At 43.3% G+C, this 27,966-nt stretch overlaps 1 protein-coding gene across 4 annotated transcripts; it reads left to right on the top strand.

Annotated features, from left to right (window-relative positions):
• On the top strand, nt 1-27,904 carry hif1an (hypoxia inducible factor 1 subunit alpha inhibitor). 4 transcript variants are annotated; one of them, XM_034292537.1, is made up of 9 exons: nt 1-432; nt 19,185-19,435; nt 20,740-20,888; nt 21,295-21,440; nt 21,618-21,724; nt 22,334-22,397; nt 22,610-22,720; nt 25,975-26,040; nt 26,083-27,904. In XM_034292537.1, the coding sequence occupies exons 1-8, from the start codon at nt 241-243 to the stop codon at nt 26,029-26,031; spliced, it is 1,077 nt and encodes a 358-aa protein (XP_034148428.1). In that variant the 5' UTR covers nt 1-240; the 3' UTR covers nt 26,032-26,040; nt 26,083-27,904. The 4 variants fall into 4 exon arrangements, with proteins under 4 accessions (XP_034148428.1, XP_034148427.1, NP_001297966.1 ...); XM_034292536.1 differs by having other exon boundaries at nt 25,975-26,065; nt 26,108-27,904; NM_001311037.1 differs by lacking the exon at nt 26,083-27,904 and having other exon boundaries at nt 241-432; nt 25,975-26,031.
• The last annotated feature ends 62 nt before the right edge of the window (nt 27,905-27,966 follow it).

Raw genomic sequence — 27,966 nt, 5'->3', positions numbered from 1 at the left:
CGTTTGGTTTCTGGGTCATAGCTGTGTTTACACATTTGGCTGGAGCACGGGGCTAGCGAAAGAGTTTCACTTCCACCTGGAACGACACAATTTCTGCATGGCAGTGTTGTGAGCAAGCACATAGCACAGGTCTCGAAGACGAGGTTCCTGAATCTCGAGACAAGAGGACATATTTGACAGCTTGCGAGCGCTGGCAAGGGTCAAATTTGTGTTCTCTAACTTAACGTACACACCTCAGGCATGGCGGCGGCCGCGGCAACGGTATTCGAGAATGATCCGACAGCGGGTGAAGAAGGCAGTGCCGAAGCATTCTCCGGTGTTCATAACCCGACCTGGAACGAATCTCAACTTCGGAAATATAGTTTCCCGACTAGACCGATACCCAGACTCTCTCACACGGATCCTAGAGCTGAGATACTAATAAACAACGAGGTGCGTACGTGACAAGTCTTGACAATTCATCTAGCTTCCTTAGTCCACTCATCTTCTTGTCTGACTTGGTAACGACCGTTGCTAGTTATTATACATCTATTTTTATGCGTTCTGTTGTCCAGCCTACTAGTAGTACAGCTAACCACTGAACCACCTACGTTACTTACCTAAGTTACTTAGCTAAGTAGTACGGAGTTAACCTAGTAGCTAGCTGACCTAAATTAATCTAGCTAGTTTACGTTAGCTAGCTATTCAAAGAGAAACTAAAATCAGATAGTCAGCTAGCTCCCCAAAGATAACTAGCAGAACTGCTAGTAGTAAGTTATCTTCCTGCTACATTTCAATGGCAAATGCGGTGCGTTGTTTATCTACAGTACTCGTTGCAACGTTCCTTCCGGCTACTGCTCTATCTGTTGGCAAACTTGTAAACTCCAATTGGTAAGGTAGCCAATTACCTCCAAACCTACTCGGCTGGGCAACTGAATTAGCTAGTTAATATGATTTGACAGTGATTTATTTTTACTTGTCCATTTCACGTTTTATCCAGATGGACTGTATGAAGACCCCATGCATGGTCTCAATTATATTGTCAAGTATTCTTTATGGGTGTCCCAGAGGCCTAAACAGAATATTCATTGTACCAACTTATCAAGGCAATGTTTTGCGGTCAACCTGGTGGTCCATCAAGACCCAAAAACCATGGACGTGGATATGTTTGTCTTCATTGGAATGGCACTCTGCAGTAAATATAATCCATTTGGTGTTATAGCACATCTGAAAAAGCAGCAGATTCTCTTGGCCTGCATTTCTTTTTTTACCAGGTCGTCTGGACTTTATGTTCATACCACTGGGCTTAATGTTCAGTGGTACAACAGATCATTACTCCATTGGAATGTGTATCACAAAGTGTCAGACTGTATTTCCTACAGGGGATATATAATGAGCTAGTTGATTTATGGGCCCATCATAATATCAGAGTAACAGGTGTGTTGCTATAGATCAGTAATGTGGTTGAGTTACTGATTCTCTTATTTGTCATGTGGCTAGTTGATTCATAGGCCTACATCATACAGCTGCAATAGTAACACCCAGTTCTAAAACTAGAATATTTACTGTAATAGTAAATCCTTGCACTGCCACCTTAACGTGGTGGAGGGTTTTGAGTACCCGAGTGACCCTAGGAGCTATGTTGTCTGGGGCTATATGCCCCTGGTAGGGTCTCCCAAGGCAAACAGGTCCTAGGCGACGGGTCAGACTAAGAGCGGTTCAAAAACCCCTTAATGATGAAAACAATCTTGTGTTCTGAGACGTCGCCCGGCATGGCGCAGCCGGGGCCCCACCCTGGAGCCAGGCCCGGGGTTGGGGCTCGTTCGCGAGCGCCTGGTGGCCGGGCCTTTCCCCATGGGGCCCGGCCAGGCCCAGCCCGAACGAGCGACATGGGGCCGCCCTCCCGTGGGGTCACCACCCACAGGAGGGACCATAAGGGGCCGGTGCAGAGAGGATCGGACGGCAGTCGAAGGCGGGGGCCTAGACAACCCGATCCCTGGACACGGAAACTAGCTCTAGGGACGTGGAATGTCACCTCGCTGGCGGGGAAGGAGCCTGAGATCGTGCGTGAGGTTGAGAGGTTCCGACTAGAGGTAGTCGGGATCACCTCTACGCACGGCTTGGGCTCTGGAACCACACTCCTTGAGAGAGGATGGACTCTTCACCACTCTGGAGTTGCCCATGGTGAGAGGCGGCGAGCTGTTGTGGGTTTGCTTATAGGTCCCCAGCTCTGCCACCATGTGTTGGAGTTTACCCCGGTGAACGAGAGGGTCGTTTCCCTGCGCCTACGGGTCGGGGATAGGTCTCTCACTGTTGTTTGTGCCTACTGGCCGAACAGCAGTGCAGAGTACCCAACCTTCTTGGAGTCTCTGGGAGGGGTGCTGGAAAGTGCTCCGACTGGGGACTCTATCGTTCTACTGGGGGACTTCAACGCCCACGTGGGCAACGACAGTGACACCTGGAGGGGCGTGATTGGGAGGAACGGCCCCCCTGATCTGAACCCGAGCGGTGTTCAGTTATTGGACTTCTGTGCTATTCACGGTTTGTCCATAACGAACACCATGTTCAAGCATAAGGGTGTCCATCAGTGCACGTGGCACCAGGACACCCTAGGCCGCAGGTCGATGATCGACTTTGTGTCGTTTCATCTGACCTGCGGCCATATGTCTTGGACACTCGGGTGAAGAGAGGGGCGGAGCTGTCAACTGATCACCACCTGGTTGTGAGTTGGATCCGATGGCGGGGGAGGAAGCTGGACAGACTCGGCAGGCCCAAGCGTACTGTAAGGGTCTGCTGGGAACGTCTGGCCGAGTCTCCTGTCAGAGAGATCTTTAACTCCCACCTCCGGCAGAGCTTTGACTGGATCCCGAGGGAGGTTGGAGATATTGAGTCCGAGTGGACCATGTTCTCCACCGCCATTGTCGAAGCGGCCGCTCGGAGCTGTGGCCGTAAGGTCTCCGGTGCCTGTCAAGGCGGCAATCCCCGAACCCGGTGGTGGACACTGGAAGTAAGGGATGCTGTCAAGCTGAAGAAGGAGTCTTATCAGGCCTGGTTGGCTTGTGGGACTCCTGAGGCAGCTGACGGGTACCGACAGGCCAAGCGGACTGCAGCCCAGGTGGTTGTGGAGGAGTTCGGTGAGGCCATGGAGAAGGACTATCGGCTGGCCTCGAAGAGAACCATCCGGCGCCTCAGGAGAGGGAAGCAGTCCCACCTCTGCCCACCTCTACCAACGCTGTTTACAGTAGAGGTGGGCAGCTGTTGACCTCAACTGGGGATGTCGTCGGGCGGTGGAAGGAGTACTTCGAGGATCTCCTCAATCCCGCCGTCACGTCTTCCATTGAGGAAGCAGAGGATGAGGGCTCAGAGGTGGACTCGTGGCAAGGCACCGGGGGTGGATGAGATCCGCCCTGAGTACCTCAAGTCTCTGGATGTTGTGGGGCTGTCTTGGCTGACACGCCTGTGCAACATCGCGTGGCAGTCGGGGACAGTGCCTCTGGGATGGCAGACCGGGGTGGTGGTCCCTCTTTTTAAGAAGGGGGACCGGAGGGTATGTTCCAACTATAGGGGATCACACTTCTCAGCCGCCCCGGGAAAGTCTATGCCAGGGTTCTGGAGAGGAGAATACGGCCGATAGTAGAACTTCGGATTCAGGAGGAACAGTGTGGTTTTCGTCCAGGCCGTGGAACACTGGACCAGCTCTATACCCTCTACAGGGTGATGGAGGGTTCATGGGAGTTTGCCCAACCAATCCACATGTGTTTTGTGGATTTGGAGAAGGCATTCGACTGTGTCCCTCGCGGCATCCTGTGGAGGGTGCTTCGGGAATATGGGGTCCTGGGTCCTTTGCTAAGGGCTGTCAGGTCCCTGTACGACCGAAGCAGGAGCTTGGTCCGCATTGCCGGCAGTAAGTCAGACTTGTTCCCTGTGCATGTTGGACTCCGGCAGGGCTGCCCTTTGTCACCGGTTCTGTTCGTAATTTTTATGGACAGAATTTCTAGGCGCAGCCAGGGGCCAGAGGGTGTCAGGTTTGGGGACCACACGATTTCGTCTCTTTGCGGATGATGTTGTCGTGTTGGCCCCTTCAAGCCAGGACCTTCAGCATGCACTTGGACGGTTTGCAGCCGAGTGTGAAGCGGTGGGGATGAAAATCAGTACCTCCAAATCCGAGGCCACGGTCCTCAGTCGGAAAAGGGTGGCTTGCCCACTTCAGGTTGGTGGAGAGTGCCTGCCTCAAGTGGAGGAGTTTAAGTATCTAGGGGTCTTGTTCACGAGTGAGGGAAGGATGGAACGGGAGATTGACAGACGCATCGGTGCAGCTCCTGCAGTAATGCGGTCGATGTATCGGTCTGTCGTGGTGAAGAAAGAGCTGAGCCGCAAGGCGAAGCTCTCGATTTACCAGTCAATCTACGTTCCTACTCTCACCTATGGTCATGAGCTTTGGGTCATGACCGAAAGGACAAGATCCCGTATACAGGCGGCCGAAATGAGCTTTCGCCGCAGGGTGGCTGGGCGATCCCTTAGGGTGAGAAGCTCGGTCACCCGGGAGGAGCTCTAGAGTAGAGCTGCTGCTCCTCCACATCGAGAGGGGTCAGCTGAGGTGGCTTGGGCATCTGTTTCGGATGCCTCCGGAACGCCTTCCTGGGAAGGTGTTCCGGTCCCGTCCCACCGGGAGGAGACCCCGGGGAAGACCTAGGACACGCTGGAGGGACTATGTCTCCCGGCTGGCCTGGGAACGCCTCAGTGTCCCCCCCCGGAAGAGCTGGAGGAAGTGTCTGGGGAGAGGGAAGACTGGGCATCCCTGCTTAGACTGCTGCCCCCGCGACCCGGCCCCGGATAAGCGGAAGATGATGTTGTTGTTGTTGTTGTTGTTGTTGTTGTTGTAAATCAATATAGCAGGTGTGGGACCAGAGTCTGAGTCAAGTCTTATGTTGAGTCCAAGTCACACATGTTCCTATGTCTAAGCTTGAGTTGACTCAGTCCAAGTCTGCACCAGTAGTAAAGTTTCTGTCTGAATCCTAGTTTTCGAATCCTCTTCCAAGTTCTCCAGTCTTGAGTCACTAGGGTCCACATTAAGCAAGCAAGTTTATTCATATAGCACAATGCATACATAGAAGCAATGCATTGGGATTTACAAAGTAAGATAAAAAATATAAAAATACAATAGCATAAACACAAATACTCAAATGAAAACATCAAAACAACATCATAAGAAAATGGAACTAGAATAAAAACATGATAAAAACATAGGAAGCTATAAAAGCTATAACGCAGTGTGGTTAAGTTTAAGCGCTCAGTCATAGGTGTGTGAAAAGAGAAGTGTTTGTCAAGAATCCTTTGCAGGCAATTACTGTTTAAGTCTGGAACGCATGGACATCACCAAACCCTGGGTTTCCTCCTTTGTGATGTTTTGCCTGGCCTTTATTGCAGCTGTCTTCAGTTGTTGTTTGAAATACATGCTTGATCGGGTTGTGATCAGGTGACTGACTCAGCCATATTCCACTTCTTTGCCTTAGACTCCTAGGTTGCTTTCACAGTATGTTTTGGGTCATTGTGCATCTATGTGAAGTGCCGTCCAAACAACTTTGGAGGATTTGGCTGAATCTGAGAAGGTCTTTATCCCAATACACTTCAGAATTCATCTGTCCGCTTCTGTCTTCTGTCACATTATCAATAAACACTAATGACACAGTGCCATTGGAAGCATACCCATGCCATCACACTGCCTCCACTGTTTTTTTTTACAGATGATGTGGTATGATTTAGATCATGAGCCGTTCCAGGCCTTCTCCATACCTTTTTCTTTCCCATTTCATTCTGGTACAGCTTGATCTTCGTTTCATCTGTCCAACAAATGCTGTTCAAGCGTGCCGCACAAGCCCTGAAAAGTGAAGCCAAAACGTCTCGATCGCCCCCTGGTGAACGGTCCCAGTATAGGTCTTAAACCCCGCCCTCCCCATGTTATTCAATGGGACGCGAGACCAACTAAACAATTAAATTACCCTTCAATTATCTTTTTTCCGAAGCTGGTTTCTGTCATTTACTGTAGTTTGTATCACGCTAATGTAAATTCAAGAGTTTGTTTTTAAAATAAGTTGGTTTTTAGTTAGTTATTTAATGCTCTAAAAACGGTGGTGTGACGTCGTGATTCACAGCTTTGATTGACAGCTATCTGAGCCAAGGAGCCACTGAAGCGCCATCCTCCTTCGGAGGACTGAGGTGATTGGAGCTTTACATTTAATCTCAAAATTTCTATAATTGATATAATTTCACACGGACATAATGGGTTGTTCTGCAGTACATTGTGCTAACCGATCTGGCATTTCCAATCGATCTTTGAATTTTTTTCGGTAAGTTCAATTTATAAGCTATTTAATTAGTAAATAAATGTATTGGGCTAGCTAACGTTAGCTAAAAGACAACAAGCCTCGTTAATAGCTAGCAGGTGATCGTTAGCTAGAAGTTACCAATAATTTTTGTATTAGGCCTATTCTAAATTAAGGTTAAACATGATGTAAGTTAGGCTATAACATATCGTCTAGGTTTAACAATCAAAGGTTGTACTGTACTTGGACTTGCGATTGATTACGGTATGCGCATTCTGCGAGGGAGAGTGAGGGCGGGGCACAGGGGAGGGGCCGTTGATTTTGCGGCTTTACGGCTTTACTTCCTGCTCGCTACTGCGCATAACTACTGCGCAGAACTGGTCCCAAGATCGCTATCTGCGCAGACGCAAGTCCAAGATGTCAGCGCCGTATCGGGACACTGGCGGCTTCATTTTTCACCAATGGAAAAGAGCGAAAGGGCGTTGTCCATTTTATATACAGTCTATGATGCTGTTCCAGAACTGGGCTCTCTTTCATGTTTTTTGGCAAAGTCAAATCTGGCCTTTCTATTCTTGAATCTTATGAATGGTTTGCAACTTGTGATGTACCCTCTGTATTTGCTCTGGTGAAGTCTTCATGGTAGACTTGGATAATGATATGCCTACCTCCTGAGTGTTCTTCACTTTGCTGGATGCTGTGAAGGTTTTTTTTCTTAACCATGGAAAGGATCCTACTATCATCCACCGCTTGTCTTCCGTGGATGTCCAGGACTTTTGAGTGGTAGAGCATACCAGTGCATTCTTTTCCCCCCAGAATGTACCAAACTGTTGATTTGACCACTCCTAATATTCCTGCTATCTCTCTGATGGATTTGTTTTTAATGCAGCTTAAGGATTGAGAGCTCATTTGACTGCATGTTGTGGGTTCACAGCAACAGCTTCCAAATGTGAATGCCACACACCTGGAATCAACCTTTTACCTGCTTAATTGATGAAAAATAACAAAGGAATAGCCAATACCTGTCCATGAAACAGCTTTTGAGTCACTTTTAGTCCCTTGAAAAAGAGGGGGCTACATATTGCTAAACCCTTCCTCAAATTTGGATCTGAATACCCTCAAATTAAGACGGAGAGACTTCACTTTAAGCCCATATTCATTATTTAACTGTAACTTGAATATATTCTGTTTAACAGACAAAATAACTTGTCAGTGTCCATTTATTTCTGGACCTAACGGTATATGGCTTGATGCATTCGCTATGTCCCCAAGCTATATAATTAACTGCTAAGGCTATGCAGAGTAGTAAATACATTGTTTCTGTGGTTCCCCTTGTTGATGCTAGGAAATTAAGTTTCAGTTTTGTTTGCCACCCCTTTTTGTTTCTTTCTGCACCACCATCCCATAGTTTCCCAGTCACCGATTAAGCCTAGTCCTGGATATAAAAAATCAAGATCAGTGGAAAATCTATATAGGAATTCATTTTCTGTAACTAAAAAGTATTCACTTGCTCCCTAGGTTACACAAGTAGATTTGTTTTTGAACAGCCTACATGATATGTTTTACGTTTGTAAGATGCTTCCAACCAATGCTCAGAAAAGGCAATAAAGGGCTTTTCTTTTATTTAAGTTTTTGCTGATTAAAAGAGACAAGAACCTGACATTGGGATGAAGTGTGGGAACGGTAATGGTTGAGTAAGATGACAATTAAAATACATTTCTTACATTTGAATTACTACAATCTGGTGACTGGTTAGTTTTGGGGTAGCAATTGAGTTGCCCATGCATTATCGATGACTGTAGGCAGAGCAGCGCCTGAGGAGTGTGCTTACGCTCCCCTACAGCTCACCATCTCATGTGGGCTGTGTGTGGTGGGTGCAGGGCACATTTTCCACTGCGGAAGGGAACTGTTCTGAGCGTCTAGAGCTGCCAATATTGATTTTTTTATCATAGACTGTCCTGTCCAAGTGCAAATAGCCTACAAGACATACAAGCAAATACTAGTTAGTCACCTGTGGTTGACAAGATATCAGAGGCTTGAGTCCAACAACACTGTTATGGATGCATATGGGAAGTATTTACTACTATGTAACACGGTAACGGTTCACGTTAATCGATCAATCAAATTTATTTTTTACATCAGCAATTGTCACTAAGTGCTTTTACAAAACACCCGGCCTTAAACCCCTAGCCACTGTTTAATTTCAGTGGCTAGGAAAAACTCTGTAAGAAGGCCGAAATTTAGGAAGAAACCTAGAGAGGACCCAGGCTCAGAGAGGTGACCGGTCCTCTTCTGGCTGTGCCGGGTGAACATATTAAGAGTATAGGCTGTAATAATTAATAAATGCATGTGGGCTGAGTCCAGAGTCTATTTAAACTTAGTCCAGGTCGGAAGCATGACCAGATGGACAAGGACAGGGACACCACAGGGGAGGTGTCAGCACAGTGGCAGCTGAAATCGTCAGGTATCATCTTGATCTGCAACACAACCAGGAGGACTTTGGACAGGGACAGCAATGGGTCTTTCAAGCCAGGTACTTCTCAGGTGTGGGCCAGGACCTCATGTCCTCCTAAGTTTAAAACGGCAGGAGACAGGGAACATTTTGAAAATGCCATGCATCAACCAAAGGGACACCTACCAACCGCAACCACCCTGAATGAGGGCAGAGTATTGCCAGCAGAGTACAGCACAGTTGCACAAGTGCGCAACAGAGAGACAACAAGCCAGTGACTCCACATGGCATTGGAGGGAGGGTATCCCAGTGGCATTGAGAGCCCACCTGGCAAGACCGCAAGGGTGGACAGTATCAAGCCTTTCTGGTCACCTTCATGCCCCTGGGCCAGACTACACTTAATCATAGACCATGCTGTAGAGATGAGTCTTTAGTAGACACTTGAAAGTTTAGACTGAGTTTGCATTTCTAACTTTAATTGGCAAATCATTCCACAGTAGTCAAGCTCTATGAGAGAGGGCCCTGCTTCCAGGTGTTTTAGAAATTCTAGGTACAATTAAAAGGCCTGCATCTTGCGATCTATGGTTACATGTAGGTATGTATGGCTGGATCATTTTAGCGAGGTAAGTAGGAGCAAGTCCATGTATTGATTTTATAGGTTAATAAAACCTTAAAATTAGCCCTAACCCTAACAGGCAGCCAGTGTAAATAGACTAGTACTGGAGTAATGTGTTCAAATATTTTGTTCTAGTTAGAATTCTAGCAGCCGTGTGCAGCACTAATTGAATTGTATTTATTGATTTGTCAGGGTAACCGGAAAGAAGAGCATTGCAGTAATCTACTGTAGAAGTATCAGAAGCATGGATTAGTTTATATATAGGCAGTATATACACTCACCTAAAGGATTATTAGGAACACCATACTAATACTGTGTTTGACCCCCTTTCGCCTTCAGAACTGCCTTAATTCTACGTGACATTGATTCAACAAGGTGCTGAAAGCATTCTTTAGAAATGTTGGCCCATATTGACAGGATAGCATCTTGCATTTGATGGAGATTTGTGGGTTGCACATCCAGGGCACGAAGCTCCCGTTCCACCACATACCAAAGATGCTCTATTGGGTTGAGATCTGGTGACTGTGGGGGCCATTTCAGTACAGTGAACTCATTGTCATGTTCAAGAAACCAATTTGAAATGATTCGAGCTTTGTGACATGGTGCATTACCCATCAGAGGATGGGTACATGGTGGTTATAAAGGGATGGACATGGTCAGAAACAATGCTCAGGTAGGCCTGGGCATTTAAACAATGCCCAATTGGCACTAAGGGGCCTAAAGTGTGCCAAGAAAACATCCCCCACACCATTACACCACCACCAGCCTGCACAGTGGTAACAAGTCATGATGGATCCATGTTCTCATTCTGTTTACGCCAAATTCTGACTCTACCATCTGAATGTCTCAACAGAAATTCGAGACTCATCAGACCAGGCAACATTCTTCCAGTCTTCAACTGTCCAATTTTGGTGAGCTCGTGCAAATTGTAGCCTCTTTTTCCTATTTGTAGTGGAGATGAGTGGTACCCGGTGGGGTCTTCTGCTGTTGTAGCCCATCCGCCTCAAGGTTGTGCGTGTTGTGGCTTCACAAATGCTTTGCTGCATACCTGGGTTGTAATGAGGGGTTATTTCAGTCAAAGTTGCTCTTCTATCAGCTTGAATCAGTCTGCCCATTCTCCTCTGACCTCTAGCATCAACAAGGTATTTTCGCCCACAGGACTGCCGCATACTGGATGTTTTTCCCTTTTCACACCATTCTTTGTAAACCCTAGAAATGGTTGTGCGTGAAAATCCCAGTAACTGAGCAGATTGTGAAATACTCAGACCGGCCCGTCTGGCACCAACAACCATGCCACGCTCAAAATTGCTTAAATCACCTTTCTTTCCCATTCTGACATTCAGTTTGGAGTTCAGGAAATTGTCTTGACCAGGACCACACCCCTAAATGCATTGAAGCAACTGCCATGTGATTGGTTGATTAGATAATTGCATTAATGAGAAATTGAACAGGTGTTCCTAATAATCCTTTAGGTGAGTGTATAGTGAGAACAATAATGGGCCCAGAGCTGAGCCTTGAGGAACACCAAAATATACCCTTGATTTGTCAGAGGATATGCCATCCACACATACGAACTGATATCTTTAAGATAAATAAGATTTAAACCAGATTTAAACCATTCCATGTCCATGCCCAACAGACTGGAGCATTTCATAAATGTTATTTGTCTTCAGGAAGGCATTCAGTTGTTGGGAAACACATTTTTCTAAGATTTTTGAGAGGAACGGGAGGTTTGATATTGGCCTATAATTGTTTTATATGTCAGGATCTTGCAGTGTTGAGTTTAGATCCTCGATTTGATCGTTTGCGGATTTATTTACTCTGTTGTTGATGAGCTAGCTTGTAAGAATATCTAGAAATCTGTTTGTAGTCCGAGAATTTACAGTATGGCTTTTGAAACTCATTGTTTGCGGAACAAGTGGATTTCTTGTTTTAACGGTAAATGTAATAAGACAGTGATCCAATATTCTATGATTTTGGGAGAAATTACGTGACAGGACTAAATCTAAGGTTAGATTGTGGCAGTGTGTTGGCCCTGAGACATGTTGTATAAAACCCATTGAGTAAATTATGGCTTCAAAGGCTTTTTGAAGAGGATCATTGGACTTTTCCATATAAATATTGAAATCGCCAAAAATGAGTGGTATCTGCCATGACTACAAAGTTATACAAGAATTCTGGAAACTCATTGAGGAACATTGTGTATGGCCCGGGGGGCCTGTAAATAGTAGCTATGTAAAACGATTTATCAGCCTGGTTAACTTTCATGAGTAAAACTTAAAAATAATTAAAACCTGTGATGTGTTTTGAGTAAATTTATATTTATTGTCATAAATATTAGGCACACCCCCTACTTTTCGGGATGCATGGGGGATATGATCACTAGTATAGTCAGGAGGAGGGGCCTCATTTAGGGCAGTGAATTCATCAGGCTTTAGCCACATTAGCCAATAACATCTAGTTTATGATCAGAGATTAATTAATTTACTGCAACTGACTTTGGAGCAAGGGATCTAACATTTAGGAGTCCCGTTTTGAGATGCGAGGTGATAGTCATTTTTATTCGTGACCGAGGTGGAGGAAGGCTTTATCTTAAGGTTGCTATTGTTAGCACTACCTTGTTTAACTTTTCTCAACCTGGAACGAGTCACAGTGGCAATAGGTAAAATTGTCCTTACTACTCTGGCTATGTTAACGACAGACTCCACTGTGCTAGCAGGCTGGCTAACAGCCCACGGCTTTACCTGCACCCTATCTCACGGTGAGGCTATAGGAGTGAGACTCCTGTCAGTGTTCCTAGATAAAAGAAGAGCACCACTCCAGCTAGGGTGGAGTCCATCGCTCTTCAGCAGATCAGGCCCTATTTCTGTGAGAGTCCCAAAAAGAGAGCCCGTTATCTACAAACTCTACCACCTGCGATGGGCAGAACTCCGTTTTCAGCCAGCGGTTGAGTTGCGCATGTCCGCTGTAGAGCTCGTCACGACCCCTAGCTGGGAGGGGGCCAGAGACACTTACTCGATGCCGACACATCTTTCTAGCTAGTTTACACGCTGATGCTGTGTTCTGTTTCGTAACCTCTGTTTCATCCTAACGTTGTTGGTGCCAACGTGAATAACAATATCTCTGTACTCTCTATACTTGCCAGTTTTAGACTTCGCTAGCACCAGCCCCAGATTGGCAGCTACTTCGGTGGCTCTTCCCCCCGGTAAACAGTGTACGATCGCCAGCTGATTCTTTAGTCTAATACTGCGGGTAATGGAATCGCCGATGACAAAAGTTTTCAGTTTTTCCGGGCCACTGGTAGAAAATGCCTGCCGATCATTCCCTCAGAAAAAGGCCTCAGGCCTGGACTTCGACTCCAGTGGGGGAAAATCTCAGTCAGCTCTAGCAGAGACACAGGTTTAACTGGTCGACAGCATTTCTTCCCAGTGACCAAGAGAAAGTTCTTGTCCGGCTGAAGGAGCTGTGCTGGGGGCTAACAACACTGTCGTTCTTCCTGGTGGCACACGCAGTTTTTTCCAGTTCTTCACTAACATAATCCTTGCCTGACATTTGCGTCTGAAGCCGAGCCTCTAACTCCGCTATCTTTACCTGAAGACGATAGTTATACTCTGTTGTAGCTACAACAATTACAGTGATAAGGCGTAGTAATGGTACTTAGCTTCGGGTGTTCAGGGGTGAGTAATTCCGTTAATTATGTCCAAATAGAGTCCCGGTGTAGAAAAGTTGTGTAAAAGGTCAACAGATATAAAATATTGTATTGGTAAATTCTTAAAGTAGGATTTAACCAATTAGTTTATATAGAATACATTTGAAAAAGTAGGTAACATCTAGCTGCATACAACACTGCTTTACATTGGGCTCTGATTATTTTGTCCAGTTGGTGCAAGACGTCATTGTGCATGGGACATCTTGACCTAGATTATTAACTGTCAGACGTAACTGGTATCATCCACCTGAAAAGTAAGCTTTTTCTGCATGCTGCAAATAGATTTAGATTTGAGCGGTAATAAATACCTTCAGTGATGGTGATCCCTATATTTAACCCGCTGTCTGCTCTTAGTGAACTCCATTGAGAAAGCAGGAGGGAAGAAGATGGATATGATGAGTTGAGTCAAACCGGCGAGGAAGTTTAAATGGGGAATGGCTCAGGTACTCTGACACATTTTTTAGAAATAATATTTGAAACATTAAATTAAAACATTTAGTGCTGATTTCTTCTGCTTGTTTATGCTTGTATTTTTGCTAGTATAGGACAGTAATAATTGTATTTACAGTGGATATAAAACGTCTACACACCTCTGTTAAAATGCCAGGTTGTTGTGATGTAAAAGAATGAGACAAAGATAAATCATGTCAGAAACTTTTCCACTTTTAATGTGACCTATAATGTGAACAATTCAATTGAAAAACTAAATGAAATCTTCGAGGGGGGAAAAATGAAAAATAAAAACCTTCCTATATCCTGGTTGCATAAGTGTGCACACCCTCTTATAACTGGGGATGTGGCTGTGTTCAGAATTAACCAATCACATTCAAACTCATAAATAGAAATAATTACACACCTGCCATCAGTTAAAGTGACCGATTAATCACAAAGTTCAGCTGTTAGGATTTTCTTAGTTGCAACAAACATCAAGTCTCCCAAATGTGGGAAAATGTGTTATGGTCTGATGAAACCAAGGTTGAACTTTTTGGCCATAATTCCATAAGGTATGTTTGGTGCAAAAACAACACATCACCAAAAGAACACCAAACCCACAGTGAAGCATGGTGGTGGCAGCATCATGCTTTGGGGCTGTTTTTCTTCAGCTGGAACCCGTGCCTAAGTAAGGGTGGAGGGACTTATGAACAGTTCCAAATACCATGCAATTTTGGCACAAAACCTTCAGACATCCGTTAGAATGCTGAAGATGAAGAGGAAGTTCATCTTTCAGCATGACAACGACCCAAAGCACACACCCAAATCCACAAAAGCATGGCTTCACCAGAAGAAGATTAACGTTTTGGAATGGCCCAGCCAGAGCCCAGACCTGAATCCAATTGAACATCTGTGAAGTGATCTGAAGAAGGCTCTGCACAGGAGATGTCCTCGCAATCTGACAGATTTGGAGTGCTTTTGCAAAAGAAGAGTGGGCAAATATTGCCACGTGAAGATGTGCCATGCTAACAGACTCCTACCCAAAAAGACTGAGTGCTGTAATAAAATCAAAAGGTGCTTCAACAAAGTACTAGTTTAAGGGTGTGCACACTTATGCCACCAGGTGTTTTTTTTTGTTTTGTTTTGTTTTCTCACAGATTTCAGTTTGTTTTTCAATTGAATTGTTCACGTTATAGGTCACATTAAAGTCGGAAAAAGTTCTGACATGATTTATCTTTGTCTCATTCTTTTACATCACATGAACCTGCCATTTTAACAGGGGTGTGTAGACTTTTTATATCCACTGTATGGCCCCTTTAAGTCTGTGGATTTAGAGCTACGATACTTATGAAGTATCAGCAGCTTCTTGCTTCCATTCTGTCTTGCAGCCTTGTTGTTAAAACGTTGCAATATATCGGAATTGTATCTATTAGACAAAGCAGTGCCAGTGCGTGCTTGGTTGCTTCTGGTCCGTGGGACTACAGCCTACGTTCCTACAGTCACGTAGCTCTTGCCTAGGGTGTCCAGTGGGACCATTAAATAAGCTGCCAACTAGCGATGTGCAGTGTTGATGACACGTTGCTTAAAAAGGTGCTTCCTATTGGCCAAAAACAGGTGTGACTTTCTTTGCTACATGCATGAAGGTCATGTTTTTGTAGTATACCAGCAGGTGAATATTGCTGAATTTATTTCTTAATTTTACCTTATTTCAATGCAACAAAGAAACATTTTGATTTAGATTGATATTTAATGCATATAACCCTATCACTAAGTATGTGTGTGGACAAATTGTGCACAAACAATAAATGTATGGAAATTACTTTTTGTCTGTTGTTGCTTGCTGCAATCCTGTATCAGAAGGATTGAGTCTTTGCATTAATGCTCTTTTTGTGAAAAGAGCTGATAGGGCAGGGAAGTGAACGCTGAGAACTCAAGTATTTTATATTTTATTTTTCATAATAATTAGTACATTTTATGTAAGGATTAATTTCAATGCCTTAACAGACTAAAGTGTAAGGAACATTTTTGTATTTAAGTCAGTAGGTGGTATTCCAGAAAGGAGTTATTTTTAAGATGTGGTGTGAACAACCTAAAGGGATTTGTTGTGGTGTGGGAGGCCACACAACGGGTCTGTCGGTAATAATACAAGCTTAAAGGAGGATGCAAATAACCAATTCCCTTTACGAACCCAACATACAAGGACACTGAATCAGGCTACGCCAAATGACAGCACATGCCACGTTTCTCCGTAGACCAGCATTTCCCAATCCTGGTCCTCGGGTCCCAAAGGGGTGCGTTTTTGTTTTTGGTGTGTGAGTGCTAGGGCAAAAACAAAAACATGCACCACTTTGGGTCCTAAGGACCAGGATTGGGAAACACTGGCTTAGACAATAAATATGATGTACTCAAAGGGAAGGGATAGACTTACTTTCATATCAGCGCATACACTGATGAAAGGTATTGGTAGGAACGGAAAAGAGTCTGGCTTTAGTCCAATGGTTAAGTAGCTGTGATTAGACTAATTGGAAAGTCTGTATCTTGTATTTTTTATTTTTTGCCTTGCTATGGTGATGAAAGAGGGACAATCTGGTGGGTTTTGTTTGTTTGTTCACGTGTGTCAGGCAATTTCTCGGGTCCTACTATGCATATTTAGAAAACTTGGATGAATGCGTTTTACTGTTGAGCTGGCATTTTCATAATTATATAGTCTAGGCAAAAGCATAGATGATAATAAATCCATTAACACGTGTGGTTGCAAGGTTCTGTTTGGAAAATTAACTTGCCATGCCAAGCTGCTGCTTAGCCTAGTGGCAGGCCCACATTTATACAACTCAAGAAGATCTAATTACGTACCACGATGAAACTGAGATCAATGTTTAGGCAAGAACTATGGGTAAAACAGCAAAATTCTAGGACAACATGTTTTCCAATGCCTTGTTTTCAAGTATTGGACTTTTTTTTAAGGAAGAGGATGGGCACATACCTTCCCTTTGACATGTTGATCTGTTTGGCAAATTTAACCTAGTAAGTGGGGGCCTTAACACAGGATTGTAATGCCCAGGGGGAATTGTCATGCCCGGACAAGCGGCTGGACTCATTGTATTCTAATCATATGGCAGAAGACTGACAGTGACAGTGATGTTTACTTAAGACAAGATGTTGCCAATGTTATGTTGAAAGAACACTTGACCGTTAAGCCGTTTATGGCCTACTTGTTGGTCTGTTTGATAGTGATTACTTAAGGCTGCCGTTTGCTGGACTTGAACTGAAGTAGATGCTGGTAGCCTACATGTACAGTTTATATCCAGGTGCAGGAACGCCATAATACTTGTTTTGCTAATATTCTGTTTGATTCTGTTAGCAACATTTAAGCAGATGTGAGGTTCTAGTGCTATGTTGTATGACCTACTGCTCAGGTCAGTCTCTGTTTTACAGCTAGGCCCATCCATGTGTAGAAACAGTGCATTTGGAACATATTCAGACTCCTTCAATCTGTTACGTTACATTTTGCCCATTTTAGAATAAAGCTGTATTTTCCTCATCAATTTACACACACTATACCTCAATGTAAAAACAGGTTGTTGGAAAAAGGCGAACAAACCGAAATATCCCATTTATGTAAGTATTCTGACCCCTTCACTCTGATAAGGCACAGCTGGCAGTGACTACAGCCTAGAGTCTTCTTGGGTATGTCGCCACAAGCTTGACACACCTGTCCACAGAGTATCTGGGGAGTGTTCTCACATTCTGTCAGGTTGAATGGGGAATATGACTGCCCAGCCATTTTCAGGTCTGTCTTATGCTGCCACATCCATGCTTCACCGTGGGGATAGTATTGACCATGTAATGAGCGGTGCCTGGTTTCCTCCAGATGTGATGCTCTACATTCAGGCTAACAAGTTCAGTCTTGGTTTCATCAGCGAATCTAATTCAGTCACAGTCGGAGAGTTCTTTAGGTGCCTTTTGGCAAACTATATGCCTTTTTCTGTGGAGTGGCTTCTGTCTGACCACGCTAACGTGAAGGCTTGATTGGTGAAGTGCTGCAGAGATGTTTCCTCATCTGGAATGTTCTCGTATCTCCACTCAGCACACAGCTATGGCCATCGGGTTCTTCATCTGCTCCCTGGGCTGGGCCTTTCTCTCCCGATTGCGCGGTTTGGATTCCGCTTTAGGAAGAGTGGTAGTGGATCCAAACTTCTTCCGTTTAAGAATGATGGAGGCCACTCTGTTCTTAGGGCCCTTCAGTGCTGCAGAAATATTTTGTTTTCCCTAGATGTGCCTTCACACAACCGTGTCTCGGAGTGCTATGGACAAGTCCTTAGAACTCATGGCTTCCTTTCTTCTCTGATATGTACTGTCAACTGTGGGACTTATGAAGACAGGGGTTCCAAATCATGTACACTCTATTTAATTTTACCACAGGTGGACAATCAATTTGTAGAAACATCTCAAGGATGTTCAGTGCGAACGGGATGGATCTTGTCATAGCAAAGGGTCTGAATACTTCTGTACATGATATTTCAGGGGCTTTTAATGAACTTTTTTGCTTTGTCATTGTGAGCCATGTCTGTAGCAGCAAATGCATGAGTTGTAATCATAAACATGAGAAGAACATTACCAGCCTGCAAACCGATCCAACTAACAACTGGGTAGTGTCCATAAATATAATCAAATGAATGGCTGGTCTGTAGCAACCAAAACACTGGTCTGTAGCAACCAAAACACAAGAAAACCATTGATGCTCATAAAAATGCCTGAAAACATCTTTTAAGAAAAATATTTATTTTTGCTAAAGTATAAGCACTTCATAATCTGTTCAACATTGGGATCTAAATGATGCAAACGAACATTTGGCCTGAAATATGTTATTTTGGGTCTCCTTGGGCTGCCCAAAAGTACAGCTGATTGCTCGTCTAGCTATGATTCACAAATTATGTTTGGACTGGACACAGAAAGACACCGTTGTTCCCTTAAATGAGTGATATGGATTTTAGCCAAGCATGTATGTATTTCTATCTGGGGAATTGAGAGGGGAGAGCAACTCTAATCCAATCGTGGGAGCATGCTGAACTGATGCAGTCCGGCTGGTGAAAATTAGACAATGTTTTCCAATCACAGATACTAATAATAATAATGAAAAAGAACACAGACTTCATTAGGGTTAGGTGGTATCTATATTGTCATTACCTCTTCCCATCTTTACCATTCTCCCGATTGACGGTATAACCGAATGTAAACTAACTGCACACAGGCCATCCAGCTCGTAAAGTTATACAAGTATAGTAGTTAGCTAGCTGCTGAGTGTCATTTCTGTTGATTTTGGAGCTATGCAATTGTAAGTCAATGAGAGACATTGTTCTAATGAACATGAAAAGACTACTGGAGCTGTCTGTGTGTGCATGGGCCTGAGTAAGCAAAAGGCAGGCATTTAGAGGGGAGATATCAGAGACATGCACTGTACTGAAAGGTTATCCAAAGCTCTCAAACACAGCAGAAGGCAAACACTATCATGCCCTGTCTCATTGTTAATTCATCCACTTACTTGGCTAACTAGCAAGTTAAACCAAATTACTCACAATCAGCTCCTGATTTCTCCCCTTGACGATTTTCAAGCAACACCCAAGTAACGTTACCAGGCAAAATCTAATATCACCCTTTTTTTTGTTTTGTTTCCAGGAACCGGTGGTTTTAACAGACACCAATCTAGTGTATCCGGCTCTCAAGTGGGATGTCCCATACTTGAAGGAGAACATTGGGAGTGGGGACTTCTCTGTCTACATTGCAGAAAACCACAAGTTCCTCTACTATGATGAGAAGAAAATGGTCAACTTTGAGAACTTTGTACCCAAGTCTCGACGAATAGAAATGAAATTCTCTGAATTTGTAGAGAAAATGCATAACATGCAAGAAGAGGGAGGAGACGAGAGGTAAAGTCGCTGTCTAAATAGGTATTCCACGGTAATAAAAATAATGATGCTCTTATCTTTTTAAATAATTGGGGTTACAGCTTTTTACACATTTCATGATAAGATATTTTTTAACAGATGGACCGGACCACAAATAAAATGTATTTTAACACCTCCAGGGAATATTTTAGAAATACAAATTACTTTAAGAAAACAGCCAGTAGTGTTTAATGGAGTTCTGTTATAATGTCATCTTGTTACCAGACTTGGCATCTTTTTAAACCAAATTCCGGAGGATGATGTGCTGCTTGATCTGATGTCCTGCTGCATATGAGCTGGGCCAATACCAACAGCTGTTGAGAAACATTAGATAAATATTCTCAGTGGCACTGCTGAATAAACGAAAAAGGTGCTTTCCAGTCTAGGTGTTTGCCTTGCCGGTGTTCTTTGCTAAGCAGTGTGGTGTTGAGTAAGTCCCATGAAATCTAATGCTGGAACTGAAATGGCTAGCTGTGGAGAATGACTAAGCAAAGTGTTTTAGCCTACTTCTGGAGAGCACGTATCAGTTACTGCTCTAATACCTTCTTAGAACTAATGTTTGCTTCAAGCTTTTGGTATTGAAGCATCAGTGTTCTATTCTGTAAATCAATTGAAGCAAAAAAACTGAGCATGTGACTTGTTTTGTTCATCCTAGCGTCTGACTACTAGCATAAATAGAGTGCCTGAGAGATTCTCCATTTAAATGTTTTTGTCGTTTGTACAACACTAGTGGCTTTGGGACACTTGTTTGGTTGTCAGTTTATATCGAAATGTAGTCGTTTCATACCCTCTTTAATAGTTCACAGTACTACCCCCCCACCCTAAACCACCCTGGACTAGCTAATACTATTTCAGTTTTGTTCATTAAGGGAAGACGACAATAAAAGTCTTGTTATTGTTAAACTTCTGTCTTAGAAATATTAGCGACAGAATTCTACACACTGCCCCTTTAACATGGGGCCATATTTTCACTTTCTGTGCTAGTAGTTCATCTCCCACACAAAGCACATTTGTCTCTTGAATGTTTAGGCATTCAGGTCCAAAACAGTCCCTGTACAATGGGCTACTATTTTCATGAGGTATCTTTCAATGATGGATGTGTGAACCACCGGGTTTACAGAAGCACATATTCCCCACAGTTCCCCCTTTTCCATTCATCAGTGGTTGAAGTTACGGTATTCCCCTACTTTGGACAGCACCAGGGACACAAAGGACAGTCTTTGTTTTCCTATCCACATACTGATCCACAACCAGCGCAATGTTCTTATTATGTTCAATCTTCTAAGGGTGTACCTGCAGCAAACCCTGAATGACACAGTGGGCAGGAACATTGTGGTGGACTTCCTGGGTTTCAACTGGAACTGGATCAACAAGCAGCAAAGCAAGAGGAACTGGGGCCAGCTCACCTCCAACCTGCTGCTCATAGGCATGGAGGGTGAGACCTAGCATAATGTACCAGGGCTTTAGCTTAACTCATCCATGTGTTCTGCAATAGTAGCATCATGTATACTAGCACAAGTTTTGGGATCAAGACAATATGGGGGTAACTGGATCAACATGCAGCAAAGCAAAAGGAACTAATGCCTACTCAACAATAATAGGGAGTTTTTCTCCCTTTCTGATACAAAAGCCCCTAGCTTCCCGGGGAATGTTGCTGCGACACAAAGTTGGAAGCACAGTATGGTCCAGAATGCCATTACAGTCTGTAGTGTTAAGAATTCCCTTCATAAGACCTTAGAGTCTACCTTATAAATCTTGTACATTGCTTCTTTAATTTAAGGACATTGCACATCCACAGATGAACAGACCATTAATCCTGTGACCTGCCTAACGTTTTGTAGGTAACGTAACTCCAGCCCATTATGATGAACAACAGAACTTCTTTGCACAAATCAAAGGGCACAAGAGGTGTATCCTCTTCCCTCCGGACCAGTTTGAGTGTCTCTACCCATTCCCTGTTCACCACCCCTGTGACCGTCAGAGCCAGGTAAGCCCCTGCCTCTTTCAGTGTGAAACCACCAACTGCACATCTGAATCCAAAACAAAGCTTCTGCGGAATATGTTTCTGTTGATACCATTAAATCGGCGTGTTTGTTCTCTCACTGGTTTCTGTTTGTTTTTAAGTGATCTCATTAAACAGCAAGTTTATGTTTGCCATTTTCAGGTTGATTTTGAGAACCCTGACTTTGAGAGGTTTCCTAGATTCAAGAATGTAGTGGGCTATGAGACTGTTGTGGGCCCCGGAGATGTTCTTTACATCCCCATGTACTGGTACGAGCTGGTTTTTACTCATCTACCTGGTGTGTGTGATAGTGTTATTGCATGTTCAGCAGGCATGGACAGCTCCCCTGTCCAAAATGATTTTTTTTCGTCTGTGTGCCAGTCTCTTTAGCTGTATCCCAGTCCTTGAACTCCGTGTTATGTGTCAATGAACTTGGCAAGAGAAGGGAAGTTGTTTAAATAGATTTATTCTGTGGATATGAGTGATAAACTACATAACGAGTTAGCAGCTTCAGAAATTACTCTGATTTGCCTGCAATACTACTGTATGGACGCCTTGTGGCTATTATGGCTAATTGGGTCACATTAGCCATAATAGCCCCAAGGCATGCATAAATTGGGAGGGCATCACAGCCACTCAGTTGGGCATTGAAGGCTGTGGCTGTTGAACTTGCAAGGAAATTAAAGCCTGCTATACATTGTCATGTAAGTACCTAAGCCATGTACAGATGGGAATGCTTCTGTATCCAAACAGACTTATCAAGGTTTCTCACTAATGATGCCGTTTTTGAAATGCCTACACTGGCACTATGTTCTTTTTACAGTTGGTGACACTGTAAATTATCTCACTGTCCTACTCTTTTGTCATTGCTAATTCAGGTGGCACCACATTGAGTCCTTGCTGAGTGGTGGTGTGACTATCACTGTCAACTTCTGGTACAAGGTATAGTCCCTGAAATAATTTATCTTACTGAAAATGCATTACTGTCTACCAGTGTTCTGGAGCTCCGAAGGAGGCAGTTAATAACTTTAATGTGAAGGATATTTTTTTAATTTAATGGATATTTTTGTTTCATTTAATACATCCTCACTCATTGACACAATTAGCCTATTTTGTTTCTCTGTGCATACTTTATGATCTGTCATTCCCCGCAGGGTGCACCCACCCCCAAAAGGATAGAGTATCCTCTTAGAGCCCATCAGAAGGTGGCCATCATGAGAAACATAGAGAAGATGCTTGGGGAGGCACTGGGAGACCCACGTGAGGTACTGAAACAGGACAGACGATCAATGTTATGAGGATTCTTTAATACGAGATAGTGCATGCGTGTGTGTGTGTGTGGGTGCGTGCATGTGGGTTGTTTAAGACAATTTATTCAGCTGTTCTTATTGTTGTGTTTCTGCCATAGTCAGATGAGTATACAGCTCTGGAAAAAATTAAGAGGCCACTGCACCTTTTTCTTTCCTTTTCAAAAAATTCAAAAAGGAAGGTTTTGAGTGAGGAACAGAAGGGTTAAAATTAAGTGACTACTGCAAATTGAATGCTTCTGGTCCTCACTCAAAACTTTCCTTTTCCAATTTTTTGGAAATACATTGTTTTCAGAAAGTATTCAGACCTCCATATTTTGTTGTCTTATAGACTTCATTTATGATTGCTCGAAAAACTAAATTGCCATCAATCTACACCCAATAGTCCATATACACTGAACAAAAAATTATAAACAAAACACTTGTCTTTGCCCCCATTTACCATTAGCTGAACTCAAAGATCTAAGACCTTCTCGACACACAAGGCCTATTTCTCTCAATTTTTTTTTACAAATCTGTCTAAATCTGTGTTAGTGAGCCACTTCTCCTTTGGTGAGATAATCCATCCACCTCATATCAAGATGCTGATTAGACAGCATGATTATTGCGCAGGTGTGCCTTAGGCTGGCCACAATAAAAGGCCACTCTAAAATGTGCAGTTCCATTACACAGCACAATGCCACAGATGGCGCAAGTTTTGAGGGAGCATGCAATTGGCATGCTGACTGCTGGAATGTCCACCAGACCTGTTACCTGTGAATTTAATGTTCATTTCTCTACCATAAGGCGTTTCAGAGAATTTGGCAGTACATCCAACAGGCCTCACAACCGCAGACCACCTGTAACCACACCAGCCCAGGACTTCCACATGCAGCATCTTCCCCTCAAAGATCATCTGAGACCAGCCACCTGGACAGCTGCTGCAACAATCGGTTTGCATAACCAAAGAATTTCTGCACAAACTGTCAGAAACCGTCTCAGGGAAGCTCATCTGCATGCTCGTCGTCCTCATCGGGGTCTCGACCTGACTGCAGTTCGTCGTCGTAACTGACTTGAGTGGGCAAATGCTCACATTCTATGGCATCTGGCACTTTGGAGAGGTCTTCTCTTCACAGATTAATCCCAGTTTTCATTGTACAGGGCAGACAGCAGGTTTGCTGATGTCAACGTTGTGGATCGAGTGGCCCATGGTGGTAGTGTGGTTATGGTATGGGCAGGCATGTGTTATGGACAACAAACACAGGTGCATTTTATTTATGGCATTTTGAATGCACAGAGATACCGTGACGAGATCCTGAGGCCCATTGTTGTGCCATTCATCCACAACCATCACCTCATGTTGCAGCATGAAAATGCATGGCCCCATGTTGCAAGGATCTGTACAGAATTCCACAGTTCCAGTTCTTGCATGACCAGCATACTCACAGGACATGTCACCCATTGAGCATGTTTGGGATGCTCTGGATCGGTGTATACGACAGCGTGTTCCAGGTCCTGCCAATATCTCTTCCTTTGAAGAGGAGTGGACCAACATTCCACAGGCCACAATCAACAACCTGATCAACTCTATGCGAAGGAGATGTGTTGCACTGCGTGAGGCAAATGGTGGTCACACCAGATACTGACTGGTTTTCGGATCCCCTAAATACAATTAAAATGCACATTTTAGAGTGGCCTTTTATTGTGGCCGGCTTAAGGCACACCTGTGCAATAATCATGCGTCTAATCAGCATCCTGATAGTCCTTCCACCTCACAGGTGTTGCATATCTCGGCAAAGGAGAAGTGCTCACTAACACAGACTTAGACGGATTTGTGAACAATATTTGAGAGAAATAGGCTTTTGTGTACATAGAGAAAGTCTTAGATCTTTGAGTTCAGCTCATGATAAATGGGGGCAAAAACAAGTGTTGCGTTTATAATTTTGTTCAGTGTACATTCCCCATGTATATAATTATATACCAAAAAACAAGGTACTCCTCATCACCTTGCTAAAACCATCCCTAAAGTGAAGCATGGTGGTGGGAGAATCATGCTATGGGATTGTGTCAAAGTAACAGGGACTGGTAGATGGTCAGAATTGAGGGAAGGATGAACACAGCAAAATGCAGAGAGGTCATGGGGGCAGGGGGGGATTATCCAGAGCTCGCAGGACCTCAGACTGGGGCAAAGATTCCCACAACCTAAACAACGCTGGTGGCTTTGTCTGAATGTTCTCGATGGGCCAGCCAAAGCCCGGACTTCAACACAATTTACCATATGCGGGAGGACCTGAAGATTGCAGTTAATCAACGCTCCCCATCCGATCTGATGGAGATTGAGTGGAGCTTTAAGGCAGAATGGTAGAAACTGCCAAAATCCTGGTGCACAAAACTGGTAGAGGCATACCCAGGAAGACTTGAAGCTGTGATAGATGTCAAACGGGCTTCTGCAAAGTACAAAATAAAGGGTCTGAATACTAATGTACATGTATTTTAATAAATGGGCACATATTTCTAAAACTGCGTTTTGTCATTATCGGTTGTTGTGTAGATTAATGTTAAAAAAAAATACTCTGTTATAAATGTATTCTATAATACAACAAAATGTGGATAAATGGAAGGGGTCTGAATACTTTCCTAAGGCAGTGCATATTTAATAATAATAATTTATATGATATACCATACCATACCATACCATATTTATATGGTATTTATATTTTTTTTATGTGAAAAAGATGAAATGGCAGAAGGCTGGAATTGAACCCATGCTCCTACTGTATGTGTACCAGAAGCACCAGCTTAGACCGTTAGAACATCCTAGTCAACGTAATTTTCTAGTAACACCATTTTGATTAATTGATTTCACAGATATGAGATCCCAATGAGATTCCATTGAGTTAAAGAATCCAGAACTAGAACATGACATCAAATGAATGACATTCCATTGGCTGCTCCGTTTTTAGTTGCTCCTGTAGGAATAATGCATAAAATGTGCCATACCCGGAGTCCTAATGGCTCTGAAATTCTGACCCTGAAGCCACCCCAATTACTGCAAATATTAATGGTCTACCTGATTTAGCACTGAGTGAACAGAGGACGCGGGGGTTTGTGGTACTGTACCAAAGTATACGCTACTCAATAACATAAGTCTACAGTTCCTGGCCTAAAAGTAGCCCTAATATGCTTTCACCATCTGACTGTGTTCTAATGCATTTGTATTTACTGTTCCATAGGTTGGCCCATTACTGAATATGATGATCAAGGGCCGATATGACCCAGGATGCAGCTAAAGGCATTGCTGTGTGTGTGTGTGTGTGTGTGTGTGTGTGTGTGTGTGTGTGTGTGTGTGTGTGTGTGTGTGTGTGTGTGTGTGTGTGTGTGCGCGCGTTCGTGTACCCACTTACCGGAGTGTGTGTGCTCGAGTGCCTGCGTGTGTGCCTCTGTGCATGTGCACGGTACAGATGCCTGATAGTGTGTGCGCGCATTTGGACTATCATGTTAAAACTGGGGCACCTTGAGAGACTTTGCCATGCGGCCACTCGGCTTTGATTGTGTCTGAACCATGGTCATCACAACTTCAGCCACCACTGGAAGGTAACGGTGAAGCGATTGGCAGTGGACACCCACACACTGTATGCTATGAGAGTGTGTACACAGTTGGACTTTTCAAACTACATGATGTGGTGTTTGTGTGGGAGTTACAAAATAGACAGCAGTGTAGAATTACCCACACACCCTCAAATGTAGCACCTTTTAACCAGATTAAGTGGAAGTTGACTCCAAGTAACCACACGAGGCACGGTCAGATACTAGACATTTCATCATCCCACTCATATGGATTGGGTTGGGATAATCTGATCGTAGGTCTGTGGTTGGGAGCAATTTCTACCTTAGGCACTTGTGTTGGACGGTTGTTACAGATGAGTCATAACTAACCAGGAACTCCCTCCATCTGAATATTAGGTATAGGAAATAGCTCCCTCATATATAATATATATATATATATGCTCAAAACATGTACATTTCCTACAGTAAGCTTACTTATTTTGTGACAGACTTTTAAATCAACTAGCAGTCCATGTACCTTCAAAGAGAAACTGTACGTTGACTTCTGTTGCTGTTTGATATTATGGTTTTTGGGAGCTATAAGTAAAAAGAAAAATACTGTGTTTTAAAAACACTGAAGGAGCGCTTAATTGTGTGATTGCCTGCAGTTGATTGATTTTTGTTAAATGATTGCTGAATGTTTATGTTATACATATTGTTTGATGGTGTGTATTTGTGTTCATTCAGGCATATCTGATTTTGTGATTGTGCTTGTTTTTGTTGTTTTGTAATTCTGTAATGATACATCACAAGGTACACTTAAGTGAAGTTTGAGGATGAGCTAAACAGTATTTTGTTATTTCAATTGCATCTGCAAAGTAAAATAAGAATATAAACTTCCATATGGTGCGATGACCGAAGACATAATGTATCACCAGTTTTGCTATTCAAATGTATCCCCAAAATAGTTTTATTTTACTCCTGTAACGGTTACAATGTTAACCTTAAATCCATTTTTTTTTTGTTTAAGCTCTACATTTTGTTTACACTGTATCGCTTCTGTATTTCCAACACTATGGATCTTACTAGTATTGTCACGATAAATACATGTTGACTTTGATACTGATACCAGGTTTAGTATTGAAATAATCAATACCAAAATTATACTCAAAAGCTGAAACAATAAATCATACCTATTATGATACAATAAGTAAAATAATACCACAACACATACATGATAAATAGGTAACATAATTTTTTTTGCCCATTAATATTATTCAATATGTCCATTTCGTTACAGATGATAATTGAGTGGACATTCATAGTTAGTTCCAAAATACAGTTGTTTTACAAATGTCATTATCCCCCCCAAAAAAAGAAGCATTATTTCACGGGTATCATTGTTTTTGTTTTTTTAGTTACAATAACATGAACACTATTTAGCATAACATTCATGTCAGCATTTAACAACTGGTGTTTTTCAGTTCCCATTGTTTGAGGCTCATGGCTATAAAAACGCAAGGTGCCGTCATTTCCGTCGTTATCTAGCAACGCACTACGTTCACTGTGTAGCTTGCGAGACGTCAACCCGAACTCCACAGTAAAAAAAAAAAAAGAGCATCTAATCATTTCCGCCCTTGACTCAATAGCGTTGCGTTTCGCTTGCTACCACGGTGTGG

Source organism: Esox lucius, chromosome 6 (assembly GCF_011004845.1).
Source record: "Esox lucius isolate fEsoLuc1 chromosome 6, fEsoLuc1.pri, whole genome shotgun sequence".
Classification (NCBI taxonomy): Eukaryota; Metazoa; Chordata; class Actinopteri; order Esociformes; family Esocidae; genus Esox; species Esox lucius.
The sequence above is the reverse complement of the archived record's forward strand: the minus strand, read 5'-3'. Positions and strand labels throughout refer to the sequence as shown.